The sequence below is a fragment of the Neofelis nebulosa genome, chromosome 10 (assembly GCF_028018385.1).
Source record: "Neofelis nebulosa isolate mNeoNeb1 chromosome 10, mNeoNeb1.pri, whole genome shotgun sequence".
Classification (NCBI taxonomy): domain Eukaryota; kingdom Metazoa; phylum Chordata; class Mammalia; order Carnivora; family Felidae; genus Neofelis; species Neofelis nebulosa.
This window is the reverse complement of record NC_080791.1, coordinates 13,030,299-13,054,182: the sequence shown is the minus strand read 5'-3', so window position 1 is coordinate 13,054,182 and position 23,884 is coordinate 13,030,299. Positions and strand designations below refer to the sequence as shown.

The window sequence follows — 23,884 nt, the reverse complement described above, 5'->3', positions numbered from 1 at the left end:
TTTCATTCAGGTTTTCATCTGTATGCACCTCCTTACATACATCTTTGGTTATTTTCATTAATGGCTGCAGGCAGTTTTTACTAAATGTGTCTGTTTAGCGGAGCATGTATAAGTGTATTCTCTGGTTAGTAGCAGTTTCAATTCATTTTTTGTATAAATGGATTTTTATACTTTACTAACCACTTTTGTATTAGAGTAGACGTTACGGAGTTAAAGGGAGAACAGGGGACAATTAACAGACCAAAATAAACTTTAAGTTTTTCTTGCCCTGCACCATTTTTTAAGAAACACTTAAATTGCCTCATTTATATTTTCCAAAGCTTTCTTGCTTTTGAAAAAAAAAAATCAGAGAGAAGTCACCTTTATTACTGATATCAATAAACCATTAGGACTCACATGATCATATTTGATTTTATGTTTGTAAACCACACGACTCCCACTGTACTTGACTGTTTTCTTCTTCTCATATTCATAAAGTCAGAAATCCTGGCCACAATCTTAAGAACAGTGTGGACTTGGAAAAAAAAAAAAAATCACTCCACTCTCTCAGGATGCTCTTCTCCACACTAAACGAGTCCTTTATTCTCCTGCACTGGCCCTGTTTTCCCAGACTTGGGAAATTTTCCATATGTGTACCTTAGCCGTGAAGTTAGGTAACGTTAGCTCTTCAGGAAGATAACCCTAGGAGACAGCGCTGCATCACCCTGAAGGGTTAGGGAACTTCACAGTATATCTGCGGCAGAAGAGGAAGAGTTAGCAGGGACCATGTCAAACACTAGTAATCCAGATGAGGGTCTCTTTGCTGCCGGTCAGACTCCCAACCTCCAAAGAAAATCTAAGAGGCATTGGTAAGTATTCCTCTGGCCTCATTTATACCTGCCCTTTTCCAGCTCCTTCTTTTGAACCAGCACACATTACTGGTAATGTGGAAAGAGCATGCCATCGTCTCCATGACCGACTCCATCTTGCAGAGAGAATACCGCTGAAGAACACCTAGTGACGGTTAGGAGAAGCCTGTGATGAGGGGAGCTAAAGCCGTCTTCAGGCTCAGCATGAACAAGGAGAGTGTGGAGGAAAGATACTGAGGAACACACAGAAAGCAAATACCCGACAAAGCCTGTGTTGGAGGCTGGGTGTCATTGAGACTTGACAGCAGTACGTGCCACAGCCTTTTTAACTACTCCTGGGTTTCTTCCCATCAAGATCCCCAGGTTACCACAGAGCGAGCCTTAAGGGTTTCCTCCACAAAGTTGTGCACACAAGGTGGAATGCAGCTGACTCCATTCTGTAGCAACTTCTAGGGAAGAGAACGCTATCTATCTGCCCTCTTTGTCATGGCCGAAGAGCACCCCTTTCCTTGAGTCTCTGCTACTCAGTTTGAATTTCCTTAAACTGAGGAATATCTCTTCAGTTACGTTTCTCATTGGGAATCATCGCGTATGGCAACATCAGAAATCACTTTTAGTTTTGTCTGAACCTTGACAAGAATTCTCATTCGACTTTGATTCCTCCATCTGTAGGGGGACATTCCCGCGTCTTTTACTCTTTGGCGTTTTATCTTAGCGCCTCGTACTTTTGTTCCTCCTAGCTCACCGAGATCTTATTTTCTCTAGGCTTGGGCAGCCTTCTCCTCTGACATTTGCTCTAACAATAGCATTTTGTTTCAATATCCCTATGATACTGCACTTAGAATTGGATAGTATTTGTTGGTCCTAAACATCCAGTCTCTCTGTGTATTCTCTATCAACCATCTAGGTGCGTGATGAAAATCCATAACCGTCCTGATTGTCATCTGGCAAGAATATCTCTGTTAAGGAAATAGCTAGCTGAAGTCGTCCCATTTACTTTTGTAACTGCTTTTCTGTGTCTCTTAAAATGCTGGCAGATGTGCAATTCCAAATTGGATGTTAGACTCTCTCTCTTTCTGCTTATTTATGTATGTATGTATGTATGTATGTATGTATTTATTTATTAACGTAAGCAAGGGTAGTTTTTGGCCACGTTTAACTACTCACTTGGGCCATATCACTTGGGCAACACATCCAGTTGAGCAAATGTGTTCTTTTCCTTTTACACAGGGAACAAAGAAGAGGCCTGGGTTCGCTCTAATAGTTACCCCTCGACACACACACCCCCTACACACTGTCTTGCTGAAAAACATACGCAACATGTCTGTTTCCTTTTCCATCGTTCTCGGTAGGAATTTTAAGGGCTTCAGTTCAGTGTAAAAGTCTTCCCGTACACAGAATTTTACATTGGGCTGGAACAGTTGGAAATCCCAAATACGTGGTTTAATCCCATAATTTATTGAAGCGGTATCAGAGATTTATTATTCAACTTGATCATCGGGATGGCATGTGTATACATATTTAATTTCTTGTTTCTCTTCTGAGTTGAGAAACTTATTAATCATAAGTCTCAGAACTGTCTTTGCTTATTCATGGTGGTCAGGGCACATAGTCTTAGATTCACTCTACTGAATTCAGTATTCTTACTGATTTCTATTTCAAGAAGCTCAGTCTTGAGGTAAGGTTGCACCTTATGCAAAGTTTCACTGCCAACTCAGCTCCATACAAGATAACGTACTTTCTTCACCATCCCCATCATCTTACATACTCTGGATTTGATATTCAGCATTGTAGCCCTAAAATATTTTATCCTGACCATCTTATTCCATATGCTCTAGTGTGTTTTAAAAAGAGTGGCTTTAATTCTGATGTATAAAGTTGACTTGTAAGCACTTAATAGTCTTGTTCACCTTTGCTGTCTAAAACCTGGAGCATGAGATTTCAGAACGTGGGAAAATGACGTGGGAAAATGCAAATTAACTGGCATTTCCTATATTACTGTATCTTCATAGCCAGTGGTTTTTTACCATGCCATCCATTGGAGGTCATGATCGCATTCTGGTGCTCTATGAATATTTTTAACTGAATGCAACTGGTTCCGAGGCACAACTTTTCTACGTATATTTATGGTGAGTGATTGTTTTAAGGGACTCCAGGTCTTTGATTCCAAAGCTGGTTGTCTTTGGAATCTTTTATATGAAGATTGAAATCCAAGGGTTGAGTTCAAGGAGAAGCAGTCCTTTCACATCCTTCCAGATAAGGATGATAATTTCAATAGAGTTTGCTCATCTTACGTTTGTATCTACTTCCTGTTCAATTTTCTAATAACCGATTGACAGCTCATCTGATACCTACATTGTTACAGCTTGGTCATTGAAAAGTTAGGGGAATGGGAGAATGGGCATTTTTTATAAGGTGACTTTAGGAGAGAAATTCTAAACTCACAACTCGTGCATGATATGATTCACCTTGTTTGATAATGGCTTTGTACTTCTTTTTTCCCCTCTGGTAGCAGTTTGTTTTAAATTCCCATCAGGAACGTCCGTTATTTGTCTCCTCTTTTTGATAGCAGTGGTGCTAGTTTCTAATGAAAAGAAGGCCATGTGCAGAAATGGATTCTGTGTTTAAAAAGCGCACATGTTTAATTTGTAGTCCCACCACGCAATCTGATGATCGATATCCAGAAAGACACCGCGGTGGAAGGCGAGGAGATCGAAGTCAACTGCACCGCCATGGCCAGCAAACCAGCCACGACTATCAGGTGGTTCAAAGGGAACAAGGAGCTAAAAGGTGAGGCGCGGGCTGCCCCTGTCAGTGGGCACCTGATTCCTGCAAGGGCATCTACCTTTGTGGAAACGCAAGATAAATGCAAAACATGCCCCTAAAACAAAAATATCCATATAAGTGTGGTTTATAATCAATTGCTAAATGCATCTGAAGCCAAAGCCTAAGGGCACTTTATTGAATCTAATGCATATCCTCCTTACGTGGTTTGAGGGTTTGTGGTGATACGTGTTCCTGGATATTTACTCCCAACGCTCAGAAAGAACTAGACTTATACACCAGAACTCTTTAGACCGGGAAGAGGTGTTAGAGGGGTCACTGAACTCAGGTTCTCATTTACCCTGTGACCCAGGGTGGGTCAGAACCCCCATTTCTCATGTTACACATTAAAAAAAAAAATAGTCTAACAGCCTTCATGCTGAACTCCAGGTCATTCTAACATGCCTTACCGCACTGTCCGCTCACGGACCATGTGCTTTCCTGCAGGGACGGCTCTGCCAAGTGGACTAAGAATTTTATCTTCACTGTGAATCTGCAGGCCCCCCTTCTCTCATGGCACCTGTGCTTCAGTTGCCCATTTCACCAGCCCGTTCTTTTGCCAAGTTCCCAGTTTGTGACAGCAGCACAGGCAGATCCTGCAAACATCTGCCACCTTCGTCATCGCCGTGGCCACAGCCCGTCCCCTATTTGACCCTTAAGTGTCAGTCATCCTGAGTTGTAGGTACATGTCGGCATTCTTATCCCTTTCCAAGTAGTCCCCGGGAACTAACCTCCTCTGGTCATTGGACAGAAATGCTAGCTGTGTGCCGCAGTTTCTGCTAAAATGGGATATTAAGATTACAGATTTTATGGGATTCTTAGGAAGATGAAATGAGTGAATGTTTGTAAAGCTTGTAGCTGGTATCTGGGGCAAGGTAAGTGCTCTGTATGTGCTTGTTAAATAAATCAGGAGTGCCAGGAAGAAAAGAATAAGCCCTTTTAGAAAGGGGATATAAAAATCTATATCTAGAAAGAGATAAATCTATATATAACGGCTTAAGTTTCAAAAAGCTTGCTCTGTTTTAATCTCCTATTTCCTAGGTATGGTTTTGGAAGGAAGGAGTTTCTCATTTCCCCTCTGCTTTTCTAAGTGAATTGAGCCATTAAATGTGTACCAATAAATACAAAACATTAAAAGAAAGTTAATGGTGCGCTATGTCCCGGGGAGTGCTGAGTTCAGGAAAGGGGCCACGTTGGCCTATTCATCCCATCCGGAAGCCTCCTCCCTCCTTTTCTGGGTGTTCTTGGACATGTCTCCCATCTGGCCCGAAGCCTGTATCTGACTTTGCTCTACCCACCGCCACTACATTTTCTGTGGTCTTCCAAAAGTCTCAGAGTTGAAACATTTCAATTACAATTTCAATTATGTAAATCCATTTAGTTACTTTCCCTCCTAATTGTTGCTGATGGGGTGGGCAGAGGGGCTTGTTTATATCTCTATTCCTGATTGAATTACTTAGGAGATTTGGATGATGTCCTGGAATTTTTAAACCGCACGACAGCCTACTAGACGTTTCAAGTTCAGATGGTTGTAGGGGTGAAAAGCGCTTCTCTTTTCCTCCTCCAAAACGCCGTCAGCAGTCAGATGGCACGGTGGTTCAACTTTCAGCTGCCTTTTGGTGGGAGGTTTTAAGCTAGAAGACGCATATGTAATACAGTTAAATTAAAATAGTATATATTATGTGGGGTTGCAATACCTCTTACCTACTATCCTGCAAAGTTGAAAAGTAGGAAGTTGGGGTGCCTGGGTGGTGCAGTCGGTTAAGCATCCGACTTCAGCCAGGTCACGATCTCGCGGTCCGTGAGTTCGAGCCCCGCGTCAGGCTCTGGGCTGATGGCTCGGAGCCTGGAGCCTGTTTCCGATTCTGTGTCTCCCTCTCTCTCTCTGCCCCTCCCCCGTTCATGCTCTGTCTCTCTCTGTCCCAAAAATAAATAAAAAACATTGAAAAAAAAATTAAAAAAAAAAAAAAAAAGTAGGAAGTTATCATTTTATCCGTGATCTACCCACAGCTTACCCTGCCCCAGGTGACTTCCATCACCTTTGTTAAAATGGCGATGGTGGGGCAGGTGAGCAGTGGGGAATATATAAAATCAGGGTGATAGAAATTCACTCGACTGAGGTCTCGGTGTATCCTGTGTCCCCCAGGCAAATCGGAGGTGGAGGAGTGGTCAGACATGTACACTGTGACGAGCCAGCTGATGCTGAAGGTTCACAAGGAGGATGATGGGGTCCCAGTGATCTGCCAGGTAGAGCACCCTGCCGTGACCGGAAACTTGCAGACGCAGCGGTACCTGGAAGTACAGTGTGAGTACCTGCCAGTGCGCTCGGGGCTGCCTTAACCAGGTACCACAGACGGCGTGCCTTATAAGCAGCGGTGATTTCTCTCTCACAGCCCTGGAGGCCGGAAAGTCCAAGATGAAGGCCAACCAGCATGGTTCTGTTCAGGAGAAAGCCCTTTTCCTGGCTCTCAGCCACCGCCTCCTCGCTGCGTCCTCGTGGGGCGGAAGCAGCTAGAGCTCTCTCTGGGGGCTGCTTTCCAAGGTCCGAGGGCACTGATCCCAAAGGCCCCGCCTCCTCAGATCCTCAACAGTGGGCATCGCGACTTCGACAGACGGATTTGGGGAGGGCGGGACACACAGGTTCAAACCGCAGTGGTACCCGAGTATTTTATACCGAGAGCGCAGAGGAGCAGTTGCCTAGAAACATTTCAGAAGCCATTTATTGAACACATATGTTTTATGTAGTGTAGAGTTTATATCTTGTTGTCTTAGTAGTGAAATAATCAAAGGATTATTTTCCTGAAACGCTGCCATATTATCGAGTGCCAGTGAGGATTTTCAAAATACTGCATTTAACCCAAATGCAAAACTTTAAGATGATCCCAATCTGTTCTACCACATGACTTAATTAATTGCCTTTTGTGAATATTGACTGTAATCATTCCTTTGTGAACTTTACAACCTAAGGTGATCCCTCCCACTTTCTTGGCCCCATCAGAAGTACTGAATTCTCTTTTTTTTTTTTTTTATAGAGGGGCTTTTATTCCCATTCTGCATCAGCATGTCGTTTTACATTGCACATTCTCTTCCATTTTCAGCTTAAAGTGTAGCAATGAGTTTAAAAGTGGAACTCTTTTGAGATCACTGCCACCATCTCAGTAGCTTCATCGATAGCAGCTAGATCGTGGTGAGTGGGGCTGTCTCCTCACTGTGCCCGATGAACTCAGGATGCTCCCCTTGTTTTCTCTCTGGACTCTTCCGCTTGCCAAAATGTTTTCTGCACAAAACCATCCTTGCAGCAAAGTTGTGACCAAGTAGCCAACTTCTCACTTTTTTTTTTTTTTTTTATCAGGGAGCTTCTGTAACTGAGAGGCCTGTGAAAAACTTGCAGGTGATATGTGAATGTACATGGTGGAAATGCTGTAAGAGTTTGGTTGGAAAGGGAGTGACAGGGGCGGGGGGGGGGGGTCTGATAGACACAAAGAATTACCACCTGTGAATCTGTCCATTCATTTGCTAGAGCCACTCTAATAAATTACTGCAAACTTGGTGGCTTAGAACAACAAATTTATTTTCTCATGGTTCTAGAGGGCAGGTGTCTAAAATCGAACGGGTGACAGGGCCACACTCCCTCAAAAGGCTCCAGGAGAAAAGGCTTCCTTGTCTTTTCTGGTTTCTGGGGGCCCCAGTATTCCCTGATCTGTGGCTGCCTCTTTCCAGTCTCTTGCATTGCCTCGACACAGCCTTCTCTTCTCTGCATGTCTCTTGTAAGGACACTTGCTGTGGGAGTTAGTGCCCACCCTGCTAATCCAGAATGGTCCCATCTCACGATCCTGAACTTGATTACATCCGCAAAGACCTCTTTTTCCAAGTAAGGTCGCATTCGCAGGCTCCGGGGTTAGGACCTGGGCCTATCTTTTGGGGGCCACCGTTCAGCCCACTACGGTCTCCATCACATGTTTGAATTGCCCGAGCCAAACAGGGGCCGGGAAAAGGTATAAAAAGTTGCTCCTAAGACACCGATCTCATTCTCAACCTTTTCCTACTCTGTGAGTTGGGCTCAATTTAACATTACATAATTCAGGTTTTTCTTGTTAATTCATCTCATCTCCTTCATTATGTAGCTTCATTATGGGCATCATGCTTATAATTTTCATATCACTAAAACTATTGTGGTGTAATGTCCCTATAATGGGAAAACAGAAATGATCAGATATTATCTAAATTGGCAGATAGTAGATTTCTTGTGACTTTGTTAATATGTAATTCATTTAAGCAAACTTAATATCCATTAACTTTCCTTGTAGGGGCCCATTAGCTTTAATAATACATTAACTCCTTTGTGAAACCTGACTAGAAGTTCACCCAGTCACCACCCCTAAACTCTTTCCGGGTCCCCAGAGTGTCTTTGTCTTCCGTGTCCTGTAGATTCAAGAGAGGTTTGTCCTTCTAGGAAAAGGAATAGAGCTCCCTCTCTGAATCCATTTGATTGACTTCAGTCTTACAGAGTACCGCGGGCCCTCCACCAGAGGGAAGTGACCAGTGCCTTCCAAAAACGAAGACACGCCTATCACTTGTGAATTCTAACATGGCACCCTCGTATAGGAGGCTGGGTTTATTATTATTATTATTATTATTATTATTATTATTGTTATCCAAAGTGGACCACACAGGCATTTTACTCTTGATACTTCCCTTTACAGAATGTATATAAAGAGAAAGGCTTTTTGCATAAAAAAAGGTTAAGAGTTATCAACCATTATATTAATCTGAATGGGAATTTAGAGTCTGGTTTGGCATCTTGAATAAGACTCTGTGCTCAAGAAAGTCACCTGACAGTTCACTACCCTCCATTCCTGGAGCGTTACTGACTACTTGGCAGAGTCAGCTAGGAATTCCTTAAGTAGCTCCTTCAAACACGACTGGAATTCTCTACTTCATTTCCTACCAGCTTTCCTCTCCTGAACACCAGCAGCTGTGCGATAACGCAAAAGCCTCCTGCCTCAAATGCCTAAGGCACTCAGTCATTGGGCGCTAAAGCTCTGTCAGTCATTGGCCAGCACTTGGTGGTTTAACCCCATCTCTCTCTGCAGACAGGCAGCCCCGTGTCTTGATGGCAGTGAGAAAAGAAGAGATACTTAAGTACCTGAGATTCAGCAGCCAGTCTGCATGCATGTGGAATTATTTGAGATCTTCTATGAGGAGTTACATTAGACCCTCACTTTTTAATCGGCCCAAACCCTTAAAGTCAGCAGCTCTTAACCTTCTTAAAAGCCCTTTAAAGGTCCCCTAAACCTTGGGGCGTCTGGGAGGCCCAGTAGGTTAAGTGGCCAACTTCAGCTCAGGTCATGATCTCATGGTCCGTGAGCTTGAGCCCCGCGTCGGGCTCTGTGCTGACAGCTCAGAGCCTGGAGCCTGCTTCCGATTCTCTGTCTCCCTCTCTCTCTGCCCCTCCCCCCTCTCAAAAATAAATAAACATTAAAATAATTAATAAATAAATAAATAAATATAAAAATCTCGTAGACCTGGAAAAGAGGAACAAAATTACATATTCACCACGTTTTGCTTATAATTTAAGGAGTCCATTTATCCTAAAGATTTATCCTAACTTCATTGATTCGAGGACCAGTTTTCTTCCCATATCCACAGGTCATCTGTGCCTTTACCTCATTTAGAATTTGTCTTTAAGGGGCAACTGCGTGGCTCAGTTGGTTAAGCGTCTGACTTTGGCTCAGATCATGATCTCACTGTTTGTGAATGCCAGCCCTGTGTCAGGCTGTGCACTGACTGCTCAGAGCCTGCTTCAGGTACTCTGTCCCTCTTGCTCTTTGCCCCTCCCATGCATTCGCTCACTCTCTAAAAAATAAATAAGCATTTAAAAATTAATAAAAAATGGGACGCCTGGGTGGCTCAGTCGGTTGAGCATCCGACTTTGGCTCAGGTCATGATCTCCCAGTTCGTGGGTTCAAGTCCTGCATCAGGCTCTGTGCTGACAGCTCAGAGCCTGGAGCCTGCTTCAGCTTCTGTGTCTCCCTCGCTCTCTGCCCCTCCCTTGCTCATGCTCTTTCTCTCTCTGTCTCTCAAAAATAAATGTTAAATTTAAAAAAAGAAAAAATAAATAAATAATAATAATAATAAAAATAAAGAATTTGCCTTTAAGTCACTCTATCACTTTTCCCTAACATAGACCTGTGTAAAAATAGCTATCAAGTTAGGATTTTTATTTGCTATATGTATTTTGTTTAATAAACATCACAGCAAATATATAGCTATTATTTTTTAATGTCCTTTTCTTTGCTACCTAAAACAATTCCTGATGATAACAGTTATAAGCATTAGGTTATTACCATTAAATACTGAGCTTGTCCGTGAACCTCAGATTAAGCATTGCTGTTTTCTGGGTAAATAGGACTACTTTGCTGGGGAAATGTGACCTAATGGAGTTGGTATTAAATATACCCACTTGGTTCAGTCCTGACCCATTTTGTTACATGAAGCCTTATGGAAACCTTTTCTACCTCATCAAAGACAAATGGGTATTAGTCAGGATATGAACAGGGTTAAATGGCAGATAATGGATTTGAATTCTATATAAATTATGTTCTTTTAAGAAATTACTCTTAGGGGCGCCTGGGTGGCTCAGTCGGTTAAGCGTCCGACTTCGGCTCAGGTCATGATCTCGTGGTCCGTGGGTTCGAGCCCCATGTCGAGCTCTGTGCTGACAGCTCAGAGCCTGGAGCCTGCTTCGGATTCTGTGTCTCCCTCTCTCTCTGACCCTCACCCGTTCATGCTCTGTCTCTCTCTGTCTCAAAAATAAATAAACGTAAAAAAAAAACAAAAACAAATTACTTTTAAAAAAGGAAATAATGAACACCTACATTGTATGTCACTAGATAGCTTACCCTAAATATGGCGGGAAAAGGGGAGGGGTAAGATAGAGTGCTACCATATTGTACAGAAGACCAGGCTCGAGCTGCAACTTGGAATCGCTTTCGTCTTGTAGATTTAAGTCCTAATTAATTGAACACAGAATCTTGCAGTGTTTGTTTGTTAGGACCCTTATTTGTGGTACCAGGAGAAATTGGTGTGCCCAATTATGTGAAAAATCAGCCAGATGTGTATGCTGTCATACTTTTAATAATCTTTAAGTTTGTGGTGAGTACAGATATTAATTGTGTAGTATGCATTGAAGTGATTAACATCAATGTAATTTATCATCTGGAGATTTCTGAACATAAATAAATGAGTTGTTTTGTTCAGCAAGGTGTTGACCCCTTCAGAATTAGTGAATTAAAGCCCCCCCCCCCTCTTTTTTATTATAAATATGAAAGGCACCACAATCAGCCAAGTGTTCAGTTATTTGATTTTCTGGGGCATTAGCCACTCTTGTTTGTGACATTTCCCTGTTGGGTGCTCGTTTGCAAGCTCATTAATAAGGTTTTCTCATAGGAACGTTGCTGGGAATGACGAACATACAGTAGGGCTCTTAGTTTTGTAGCTTTCATTGTGAGCCTCAGCAAGGATACAGCAGCAGCATGCAGTTAAATGTTTAAAACAGAAAATAATTATGCGTGGAAGCTGGCATTCAAAGCTCTCCTGCCTTAGATGTGAGGCAGAGAACAGTTTTGCCTTTTAATGTTCTGAGCTATATGACCCTAAATTCTTTCTGCGCATTTTTTTTTCCTTCCGCGTGTCTGTGTGCGTAGCGTTGCTCAAATGTACAACACGGTTGATTATAGCGGAGCATGGCACAATTGTGGCACGGTTAGTGGAGCTTCAGATCTGCAGGAACGTACTCTTGTCAAATAAAAGCCTGTTTAAAGGAGAACAGTTCACTGTCTGAGCGTTAAAAGAAAACTGTTTAAATAGCATCAAGGGGGCAACACATAGCGACGTAAGCTGGCAATTCAAAGAGGATCTGTGACCCTCGGTATGGAATTTAGGTTGCCGTGCAAACCGGGAAAAGCCTCACTCTGGACTGAGGTGAATCCGCAGCTCTTGAATCGCTGCCGTGTGTCTTTTGCTTTCTCCCATCACAGTCTTGCTCTTTAAAATGTTTTGCAAAAATTCTCATCTTGTGAGGGTTTTGTGTGTGTACATATTTTAAAAAAAAGAAGAAGAAGAAGAAGAGAGAGAGAGAAATTGAGATGAGTTTTGAAAGGGAGAATGAAAACAAAGACTATAGAAATGGATGTTTGAATAACTTCCCTCCTCTGATTATCATCTGATGGTTCATCGGGTACGTAGGCATCATTTTCAAAATGAGTTTTATTGACTCCCTATAGGCAGATAGTTTGTAAATCCATATTCCTGTTCATCCAAGATCCAGGGAAGGCTAGATTTCTTCTTTCATTCCCTTGATTGGGGGAAAATTGGGCATTGAGGGGATGATCAAAACCTGTTCTTTATCTGTGCCAAAATAAATGTTTCTCTGGTATCGACAGTGCCCTGCAGTGAAGGAGGGAGAAAAACCTGGAAATAGGAAAATCTTTCCTGCTTGGAGTGGAGAATAAGACATAGTTTCCAAGAGCGGTTCCTGTATCGATCCTCCCCCCTCATTTCTGTTCCCACATTGTATTCTTCACGGCCTAATAGCTGGCATTTCCCGATTGGGCCGGTTTCTCTCTGATCTCCAGTCTCCTCTTTTAACAGAATACCTTCTTCCTCCCACTCTCCCTTTCTTTTATTTATTTTTTTTTTAAAGCAGTGAATTGAGTTTCAGGGAAGTTATTTTGGTATTTATTATTCCTCACAGAGACCCCCTGATTCAAACGAATGTTTAAGCTGTCATTTTTTGCATTGTCACAGAGCGGTGGCGGGGCCAAATTCCCGTTATTATTAACTCTGTAGCTTGTTCACGGAGCGTTCTACGGCACCAGAGGGGGCAGGAGGCTGAGGGACCAACATTAAAAAAAAAAAAAAAAAAAAAAAAAAAAAAAAGAGTAAATGTCAGGCCAAATGCATTATGAGCAAGACTTGGATGACATGATCCTTCAAGGAAGAAAGCCATCACCCCTACCTTCTTCTGAAGGCACGCTCAGTAGACAGAGGCCTCTTACAAAGGACTGTCCTCCAACATCTCTCTGTCTGACCTGACGTATTTGGGGGAAGACGTGTCCCTGGGGCTTGTGGGCATCGAACACTTACACAGTGAAAGTAGTCATCTAATGTGTGCTCCTAATGGTTTTTAACTCAAGGTCAAATTTCGATTCTGGGGAAGGATAAATGGTTGTGGAGTTAAAACTCTGAAAATCTAAAGCCAGTGGTCAAACAGCATCCTTTATGATTTCCCTTAAGATACCAGCTTGAGCTATGCCAGAAATGCTAAATATATGTGTAGTGAAATGGAGGCAGCAAATCAGAACACCTGAGCTGAGTCTCACATTTGGGGAGCTGGATTGACCTTCGAAAGAATAATACAATAATAATTTGTGCTGAGGGCTGTCGAAGTGATTAAACAAGACTGGGGTGGCTCTAATGCCTTGGGTAGCCTATGGGGTCAACCCTAAACTAGAGCCAAAGTCCCCATACTCCAAAGAAATGAAACTGAAGCCACAACCATTCAGGAACAGCTAACTAGGCTTTCCCCAAATAAGGCAACTGCTTAAGCCACGAACAATCAAATAATGTCCTTTGCTTTGTTTCCCTGTCTTCTCTGTAAAAAACCTCCCTAGCCTCTGTGGCTAGAACATGTTTAGTTTGGTGTTGCCCTATTCGAATCAACGTATGCTCACATAAGCCCTCAAAAATTTTAATGGGCCCAGTTTATCTTGTAACAGGGTTCACATGTATTCACAAATTGATTTTCTCTTTTGAGTGAGTAGCAGAGCTTGGACTAGGAGTTCATGCTGTGTGGTAGATTTCTCCACGTTCTTATTCATCCATCAGCTTGGTAAACAAGTATCGAATGCCTACTGCACTGGCACCGTACTAGGTACCAGGGATACAAAAGAGCGAACGAACACTTTTCTTCTTACAGAGCTGACCTTCTTTGGGAGAAAATCACGCTGGAAGACTTTTCTTGCTCAGGGTTCACTTCCAAAATTTTAAAGATTTCTCCAAGACGGGGAGGAGTACTGTGCGAGTGTGCAGCCCGCTTCGCAAGCTCTGGAAACCACCTTCTGTCGCAAACGTCGCCGAATAAAATTCGATTCTGTTGGGTAAACAGTAATTTCGGTATCCACAGAACGACTTGCAAGTTGCGATGGGAAGGAACCGCATTCCTGCCGCGGTGGGGGGGGGGGGGAGGGGCGCGTGCTCTCCGGTCCCACCCCCCCACCAGGTTTGACTCTGTCAAACCATGGCTCTGTCCTCCGCAGGTACAGTTGCGGCGCCCCGATTCTAGTACAGATGTAGCAGCGGGAGGTCCTTCACCTTTTGCAAACAGACAAAATAAATGGCAGTGAAAATTATTCATGAACATACCATGACATTAGAAAGCAAACCTTTTGCAAGATGCGGAGGTCCTCTGAAAGCTCGCTGTGACTGTTCCCTAACCAGGCCCGATCACCTCACGCTACCAGAAGCTGTCTTCCTTCAGTGCTAAGCCGCCCTCTTGTAGCCATCCAAGCAGCCCTACCTTGCGGGCCGAGTCTCGCCTTGAGCTCAAAAAACCCCTAATACTCACCAAATCTCAGGTTAATCTTTGCATCGCTGTGCTCCTCCAAACTGCGGTAATCCTCCATGATTGACAAAGACTCTTGGGTTGATGCTTCCCCAGCCGAACACGCAGGTGGTGACCCAAACTTCTGATACATCTGGGCCCTCACTGCCCTTGAGCTCTCCCTGCTAGGCCCTGGAACCATCCACATTTGCTCCACAGGCATCCTCAGTCCCCCTCTGATGGATATTCAGAATATTGGACGAAAGCTAAGGAAGGGCCATGAGGGGCCTGTATCCGGAATGTAGTTGCAGGAGCAAATTTACACCCAAGCCCTGGGACCTGGTTGCAGTCAGAGCGCCCAAGGACATTGGATGCCCACATCACCTGAAGTAGAAATTCGTAGCGGGAGAGAGTGTCGGGAGACCCGCGTGGTAATAAGTCTCGTGCTGGGATATCAGGGATGTCTTCCTCCCGCCTCAGCTCTACTCCTGACTGGTACATGGGAAGGATGACCTCCCAGGCAAAAGGAAACTGCAGAGTACCTTTTTTTTTTTAATTAATAAATTTCAAAACCCGTTACATTGGTGTTGTGATACAGAGAGGAGACGATGGCTTTTCATTTACATAAGAAAGTGATATACAGGTTATAGAGTCTCGAGTTTCATCTTCTGGAAAGATCATAGAATGTGGTGCAAGGTCAGACTGGCATGAAATCAATTGTAATCTGCCAGCAAGCCGTTCTAACCTCTTTAAGAGTTTCCTTTTATATATTTTTTTCCCTTTATGGAGAGAGCAAAGCACATTTAAAGAAAGCCTCATCAAATTGGAATGTCTTTCTAATATTATTTTTTTAATTGGTTGCTACTGTAGTGTGACCTAAAGCCTCCTGGTATTTAACCCTCTGTGCAACTTTGACTAATGAACAAATCCTGCCTGCTGTAAGAGTCTTGCTAAATGTCTTTTATAGGGTTTTAAAAAATTACAGTGTATTAGGAAAACCTCAGATCACTCGACCTAATTGATTGGCTATTGGTGATGCCACCTCTATAACTCTAACGTTCCATAAGTGCACAGACCTAACTATTTTTCTTATTTTTATATAGCAGTTCCATTTTATAATGACATTAGGCCATTCTGCGCGATACGTTTCTGGGTAGTTATTGCACTTGGGCAGAAAGTGTCGTCTGGCTGGTAGCCTTGTGCCTTAGAACACCAACCGAGGCATAAAGTGATCACCCAGAAAACGTACTTGGCCTTACCTCATTACTTAAAAATAAATCTTGGAGTCTGGGTCTGTCTCAGAATAGGTTTGGTGGGTTATAGCATTTGATTTATGAACATAATTAAAGTATAAATGATAACCTTTGGGCTAGTCATTCAGCCATCTGGATTGTTCGGTATTTTGACATTCTCACTTTATAGTCTGGATCTTCCTGGGAAAATGTAGCATCCCTGAGTTCCAGAGGTACCAGTGGAATCCCAGGGTTTCCAGTCCAACTGTTGAGCACACCTGAGTTCCTCTTTCAGGGCAAAAGAAGGGCACAGAGCTTGGCTCATAGACTCTCTCTTTGGTTCGTCGGCTGGGTGTGAAGGTAGTTCAGCTGCCCCACAGTCAGATAATATGCCTATAAATACTGCATGTGTCAACAGAGGACGACATTTTTTCTGTATAATACAAACAAGATAAATGTTTACCTTTTCAGCTGGTTGTTAAGGTAACTGTGGCAGCTGTCCCCGTAAGTAGATGGTAGATGTTTCTCCAAGAAACCTGAGGAGTAAATTGGGAAAATCAGTTATCAAAGTTGAAGGTGTATTTTCTATGGTTTAGTATGTTATTTAAAAATATATATATATAGTATATAATATATATATATATATATACTATATTACTATGTACTTATATATATATATACTATATATATGTACTTATATATATATATATACTATATATATAGTATATATATATATAAGTACATAGTATAAGTACGTAGTGTATATATATATATATATATATAAGTTCCAGGTATCGCAAATCCTTAGCTTGTTCTTCCTAATTTCTGTGAGTAGTAGGCAACTGGGAAACAGCCATAATAACATAAAAAAGCATTTAACTAAAAGTCAGTGGTACTGAAAAGAGGCAAAACTGCATTAGATTTTCAACACTCCCTTTATTATTAATGGAAGTTGAGCACATAAGACCCTTGGCGCACTGTGCGGAAAAACATACCCTCTCTGTTTGCTTGTAAATTACACAAGGGGAAAAAAACAAAAAACAAAAAAACCTTCCACATAGGCCAGCAGGCATCCTGCTTCTTAATTAATGGGCGGGAGTCAGCAGCGCGTGGAAAATGTAGTCCTTCCATAGATCAGAGATTAACCTATAAGCAAATGCTACATTTCAGCCCAGATTTGGGGCTTTAAATTTTTTTTTTTTTAACGTTTATTTAGTTTTGAGACAGAGAGAGACAGAGCATGAACGGGGGAGGGTCAGAGAGAGAGGAAGACACAGAATCTGAAACAGGCTCCAGGCCCTGAGCTGTCAGCCCAGAGCCCAACTCGGGCTCAAAGTCACGGACCGCAAGATCATGACCTGAGCCGAAGTCAGATGCTTAACCGACTGAGCCACCCAGGCGCCCCCAGTTTTGGGGCTTTAAATTTAATCTTGCCCAGAATGTTTCTTGGGGAAAAATGACAAGAGGTTTCCTAACCAGGAACCCCATTAAGTGGTGCTGTTTCTGAATGTGAAATATAAGGAAGCAGGTCTTCAGCTGTCTGTGTTTCCCCCTTTATTTATTTATTTATTTATTTATTTATTTATTTATTTATTTTTGTATTTTGTGTTTTTAATAAACTTCACCAGCCAGCTCTGTGTTTATGTGTTATGCCACCAAAAATAATAGGCCCACATATGTCACCCAATTGTATTTAGTGTAAGCTGTAGTCTGTAGAACGGTGCCCAGGAGCTCTTGCCTTTGCCCAGCAGCCAGTCCCCATTCAAGGTCATCCTGTTTATCTGGAGTATTTTTGCCTTTCTCGAGTGACTGCTTTCCCAACCCAGTCACCAGTACCCCAGAAACCTCCACACCATTTTGCTCCCAAACATCCCCTTTGCCAACAAGTCCAAGGATAGAGCCGTGTTACTTGCGAGGGTCCGCTGGAGCTTTGGGGGCTGCTAACTTCTATCCTCCGGCAGGTGACTTAGCTTCCCAGAGAGCAGCTTCATGGCGTGCAGGGTGCAATGGTATACAAGAAGCCTCTCTTAAAAGGTTTGCAATGCCACATGGGTTCCAGAGACATAAGAGAAAGATCTGTGATGGGAACGAGACTGTACAAATGCGTCTGGAAAGCAACCACCCCAGAGAGGACTCCCTCGTGCAGCTTTGTTAGCTGCATATGGGCCCAGATCAGTTGAGCCCTGCCATATTTCTGATTTCTCTCTCAGTCCATAGGATGAATGTTAATGAGCTAAGCACTGCTTGTAAAAGGCCAAGGAGCTGTTGTTTAGGTGGTATGATTGTCTGAGAAAGTAAAGTTATGGAAATTGTTTTGACCTTTCAGCCAAGTGATGTCTTGCCCTCTCACATTTATTACTCTTGGGTACATTTCCAAAAATATACATTTACAAAGCCACAGAATTAAATGAGAAAACTGATTTAGGGATTAATAGCTTGTTAGTTCAGCACAGAAAAAAACAAAAACAAAAAAAAAAGCCTCCCGATTCCATTCAGGTTTTGTTGGTAAATATATCTGTGTAATATATCTAAGTTAATCCCAACCCCTTTTGGTTCCCTCCCTGTGCCCCACAGCTCCCGTCATTCATGGCTCCTACCCATACCCCTACAAGGTCCAAACACAGTTTTTCAGTAGCTAATCGATATAAGAATACTTGTGTCACTTACTGGAGTCCTTGACTGCCTTACGATGCTATACTTGGTTTTAATTTTGGATGGCCATTGGGAAATGTAGTTTTGAACCAGCAATCCCAACATTCGCAGGGCTGTCTCTCGTTAAGTCATCCCTAGGACCCTGGCCTAGCTACTTCATCCTCTGGGTACCAGTGTTCTCATCCCTAAAACTGGCTTATTCCACCACCACTGATGGTTCCCACCATAGTAGACTCTCAGCACCTGTCCGTTTCCTTCCTTCTCACATGTATACATTGAGACATCAAAGAGTTTCACTGGGACCACCAGAACATCCCAGTTCTTCATTCTTAAGGGCATTGGAGTGGAATTCAGAAGTTTTGCCTTTCCCATTTGAAATCAAGAGCATAGAAGAGGCAAACTCATTAATATGCATTGTCACAACATATTGTCACATAGTAATATGTGATATATGATAAAGTGTATCAATTCTGAGCACCACAAATATCTGTGGCTTCACCTCAGCATGAAGGCAAATGAGTTTCCTTTAGCTTGAGTGAGTTTGGAGATAAACTTCAATGTAACAAAATGTATTTCACAGGAAACGTTTGATGTGGCGCGGTTGGCTTATGAATCTCTTATCTACTCACGGTTCACTCCTTAGAGTTATTAGTCAATTTAATTTGAGCAAATGCCAGGATTACTAACTAATTAGGAGGATGTTCGTGAAGGCATGAGGATGGGGAGAGAGCGAGTGCTGGTGGTGTGGGGTTTGTGGCGGCTTGCAAGTCTGATTTTTTGCCTGATACCATTTGCTAAACATTATACTTTGTGTTGTTGTCACACAGATAAGCCTCAAGTGCATATTCAGATGACTTATCCTCTACAAGGCCTAACCCGGGAAGGGGATGCGCTCGAGTTAACATGTGAAGCCATCGGGAAGCCCCAGTAAGTTCTGAAGGCCAAGGTTGGCAAGAGGGTCATGAGCAGTAAATGTCACAACACGGAGATGTGCATTTGCAACTCACCAGCCTGTCACCTGTCTCCTGCTGTAAAGGATGGAAGGTTTTTTGTTTTGTTTTGTTTTGTTTTGTTTTGTTTTGTTTTGTTTTGTTTTATGAAATAAGGAATATTCAGTGAAAGGGGGAATAAATATCTGTGGTTGGTTCTTAATGGTCAGGATTGGGAGAAAAATGAAATGCCAGCTAAGATTGAAATCACAGCTAATTCTATTTTATTATCATCAACACGATTGCCAGAACTATCTTCTCTCACAAGAAAATAATCCTAATAAATTTTTAGCATGCCCACAATCTAATGATATATCTGCTACCTTCTGTGTTAACGTCTAAGCTGCTGGAAAGACGGTTTTCAGACTTAAATTAAGCTGCTGTGATTAGGGCCAGCCGTTGGAAAATGAATTTGCCCTACCTTTAATTTTGCTTCTCCTTCTCTCAAATAAAAGTGACTCATGGGAATATTTTTGTTGGTAAGGAATTGTCCCAGAACTTTTCTCAAGGAACATACTACCCACCATTGCGTAAAAGAAAGAATGTACTAACCATCTTATTTGACTGAAATGTACAAGGAAGTTGCTTCCCTGCCAACTGCATGCAAGCGAATGAGAGGGACCACAGTAGCTCATCACAGCCATGCAGTGGGGCCACTTTAGACCTCGTTCAGTTTCGTCCGGGGAGAGGAGAGACTCTCATCTTTCCAGGAGAGTGAAGATTGTTTTGAGCTGTTTCTTAGGGGAAAAAAACAATCCATGGAATCATGAGCTGGAACGAGTCAATGTTGGGATTAGAAGCCCTCAAACTCTGAGTGGTCCCCAACAGTAAACTCTGTTTTGAGCTCCCTCTGCTGTCCCTGTGCTAGGATTCTTTTCCCCCTCAGAGTTTTGCTAACCAACATCAAGATCGCAGTCCTCATGCTCTGAGCATCTTACCAAAGCTTCCCCCAGGATCTCTGGAAAGCACTGTCCCCGTGATGGCTAAGGAGTGATCCATGACAAGAGAACAGGGGAACCAGGGGGATGCTGGCTGCTGTCCGCTCTCTTCCCGCTTCAACCCTCCCTGTTTTGTGCTTCCCTCTCTGTGGACCAGAATCTACTTCTGTCTCTACTAACCCTTCGGGGTTTTAAAGATGACCTTTAGGAAATAGGAGGTGGTCCTGGCTCTGTTTCACTTTTCCTCTGCCGTTTCAAAGTTACTTGCTCTGAAACACTTTAAGCTTTGGCAGAGAGGTCTTTGTCTCCTTTGAACTCTGCAGAAGATTCAGATCTTTCTTTTTGTAAACTGGATTATGCCTTAGTCCGTGGCCTGTCTTACCTCCAAAACAATCTGGTGGAGAAAAAGAGAATTCTCACAGGCCTTTTGCCACTGTAGACAGCCACATTAACCACATTTACCGGAGGTGGTTTTGCTAGCCTATATTTTGTTTCTGTATTTTTCCCCCCAGAAGAAGGTACTGCGTTCAATTGAATGTGCCATGGGGACAGTAAATTACATGTTTCCTTCAGGACATTTATGCCAGAGAGGGTGTTTGTCTGTTCCTCTTCTCAAATCGGAACGAGTGTGTGGTCGTCTGAGCCAGCACCCGTTACTCTGCTCTCCCTTCCAGCATATTACCTATTTATTTTCTCAAGAAATTGCATACAATAAAAATGGTAATTTAACTTGCCATTAAATGTTGTGAATATTCTCAGCACTTACCCCCACTGATTGTTTCAGCTGTCAAGCAGCAGGGCATTAGATGTGATGGCCGGGCAGACCCATTTTCCATTGCCTGCAAGGGGGGGGACATATGCAGTGCTAATTTTTAAATAATTTACTGGGTTGTGATGACAAGCCCATGTGTAATTAAGGAAAAATTGTAACTTCACATCCCATTTGAAAATTGGAATGCTACTTGACAGGGCTAACTTGAGTGTTGGTTCATCATTAAGCTTGGGTCTTGTCATGTCACCGCTTGTGGAGGTAGCAGCAGGGACCGAAAGGAAGGTACTTCTGTTCTCATGTCTCCAGTGCCCTTCCTTTAAAATGAAAGTTTCAGGGGCGCCTGGGTGGCTTCGTCGGTTAACCGTCCGACTTCGGCTGAGGTCATGATCTCAAGGTCTGTGAGTTCAAGCCCTGCGTCAGGCTCTGTGCTGACAGCTCAGAGCCTGGAGCCTGCTTCTGATACTGTATCTCCCTCTTTCTCTGCCCCTCCCCTGCTCGCTCGCTCTCTCAAAAATAAACATTATTATTTTTTTAATTTAAAGAAAAACAAAATGAAAGTTTCAGGCACAGTCCTCCCTGTGGTCCCAATTTCACAGGAGGTTGAGGGAGCTGTCTTGAAGAATGGGAGTTTTAGAGTCAGTGAGTTTGAAAGATGCTCTGCGTGTGCAGTTTTGGCTCTGGAGCATCTTGTGAAATTTGCTTTTCCCTGATGGACACAAATGTGATACTTTATTTACTTATTTTTTAATGTTTATTTATTTTTTTGAGAGAGAGAGTGTGTGGGGAAGGTGCAGAGAAAGAAAGACAGAGGATCCAAAGCAGGCAACACACTGAGAGCACAGAGCCCAATGCAGGGGCTCGAACTCATGAACCATGAGATCATGACCTGAACTGAGTCGGAAGCTTAACCAGCTGAGCCACCCAGGCCCCCCAAACATGGTACAACATGCCTCTGAAAAAGTGCCATAAGGAGCCCATGTGGAGATGTGCCCCTCAGTGACTGACCCAGAAGCCTCACCCTTGAGCCACAGGGCCTGCCGGTGCACCCAGAGCAAGAGGGTAACAGTGTGTGGGGCTTGGAGAGCCAGCAAAGCAAGGCATTTTGCCAAGGAACACACAGAAAAGGTGGACTGGGTTGAAGGAGGCAGGTTATGAGCAAGGGTAACGGAGAAAGGAAGTGATTGCAGAGGACAAAAGAAAGCAGTGTTCAGATGTAAAAATAAAAAAAAAAAAAAAGTCCATTTATTTTTGCAAAACTCCAAATCCATTTTTTTATTTTTTTTATTTTTTTATTTTTTTCAATATATGAAGTTTATTGTCAAATTGGTTTCCATACAACACCCAGTGCTCATCCCAAAAGGTGCCCTCCTCGATACCCATCACCCACCCTCTCCTCCCTCCCACCCCCCATCAACCCTCAGTTTGTTCTTAGTTTTCAAGAGTCTCTTATGCTTCCAAATCCATTTAAAGATCACAACTGGCTTCTAAGCAAGGGTGTTGGTATATTAGTAACCATCAGATTAATGGTTGTATCACTAGCCAAGAATTTGATTTTTTCCCCCTAATTAATGAGATGATTAACAACGGGTGAGCTCTGTCCTGTCTGAATTGGTGTGAAACCACACAGCAGGACATAAAAATAGGGCACATTGGTTTATTTGCTGATTTTTAAAGATGAACCAGAAATAATGAGGCTCCAGCTTGTGGTCCTATTGAAGGTTTTTCAACACCTGATAATGTTGACCAAAAAGTATATTCCAAACAGATTTTGTTGGGGGGGAGGACTTCACAGCTGTAATTCTGTGAACTGAAAATATGTCCAGCAGGGCTCTCTCTAATCGTGTCACCCTGCATGTGACTCATTCAATGCGTGGGTGAGAAGCCGACGCAGACATCTTGGTGGGAGATGTTAAAGCCACCTGTCTTCTTCCTCTCTCCTCTGCAGGCCTGTGATGGTGACCTGGGTTAGAGTCGATGACGAAATGCCTCAACACGCCGTCCTGTCCGGGCCCAACCTGTTCATCAATAACCTAAACAAAACAGATAATGGTACATACCGCTGTGAAGCTTCCAACATAGTGGGGAAAGCTCACTCGGATTATATGCTGTATGTTTACGGTACGTGCAAAGATAAAACACTCCTTCTACCAGACTCATTCCCACGTAGCCGCTGCTTGCAGATCACTCTCAGGGCTTTTGGTCAAGTTGAAAACCGAAAGCCAGTGTGTTTTCTTCAAGAACTTAAAGAAGCCTGGCCTGAGGTGGAGCCCAGTGTCTCCACCTGGGAGGGAAGTGACTTTTCTTCTCTCCCCCTCTAATCGCGGGGCTTTCCTGCTAGATCACAGTCCCTGGTCATGCTGAGTAGGAAAGCTGTGTCCTCAGGCGCAAGCAATGGAGATGATGTTAGAAATAATGACTACAAAATTCAGCCTTGCCAATTAATGGCTATTTAGCTCAGAAAGTTTATTCCCAGTGGTATTTCCCTGTGAAACCTCAGCTAGGCTTTCTCCTGCTTTGATGAACACAAGTATCCTGTTTTCAGCATGAAGCTATTACATTCCGGAAGATGTCACAAGTCAGTAAATACTTGGGAAAAAATATATATAAGGTCCTTGGTAGCTACATAAACCACCAATAGCTACTCCTTTAGACACGAATGCATTTTTTTTTAATTTGTCTGTTTTCTGAATATCTTTTTACAGGATTATTAAAGCATATTATCATGAATTATGTTCTCTAACCCAGCAGATATTCATTGAACATCTATGTGGCAGGCATTTTAAACTTTTTCACATTTATAGCTTATTGTCCATTTTGTGTACGTTGAATATTCTCAACTTAGTTGAGGAATGCACTGCATTCCTCTAGTCTTAAGATGGCAAATTGAGTTTCTTCTGGCCAGTTGAAGTCTCTTGGTTGGTTTTATGCCGGGAAGCATAGTCATGAACTGACATGACCCGGAGTGAGTGACCATAGGCATGAAATTTTCAGTATATTATAAATCTATGGATATGTGTGTATGTTTCC

General features: G+C 42.8%; 1 protein-coding gene across 6 annotated transcripts in view; it reads left to right on the top strand.

Moving 5' to 3' along the window:
- CADM1 (cell adhesion molecule 1) overlaps positions 1-23,884 on the top strand; it is a 331,838-nt gene that overhangs the window by 269,004 nt on the left and 38,950 nt on the right. For all 6 annotated transcript variants that reach the window (XM_058686793.1, XM_058686790.1, XM_058686796.1 and 3 more), the window contains exons 4-7: positions 3,501-3,638; positions 5,818-5,976; positions 18,986-19,085; positions 22,803-22,975. In XM_058686793.1, coding sequence (XP_058542776.1) covers positions 3,501-3,638; positions 5,818-5,976; positions 18,986-19,085; positions 22,803-22,975 — 570 coding nt within the window. The remainder of the gene's footprint in view (positions 1-3,500; positions 3,639-5,817; positions 5,977-18,985; positions 19,086-22,802; positions 22,976-23,884) is intronic.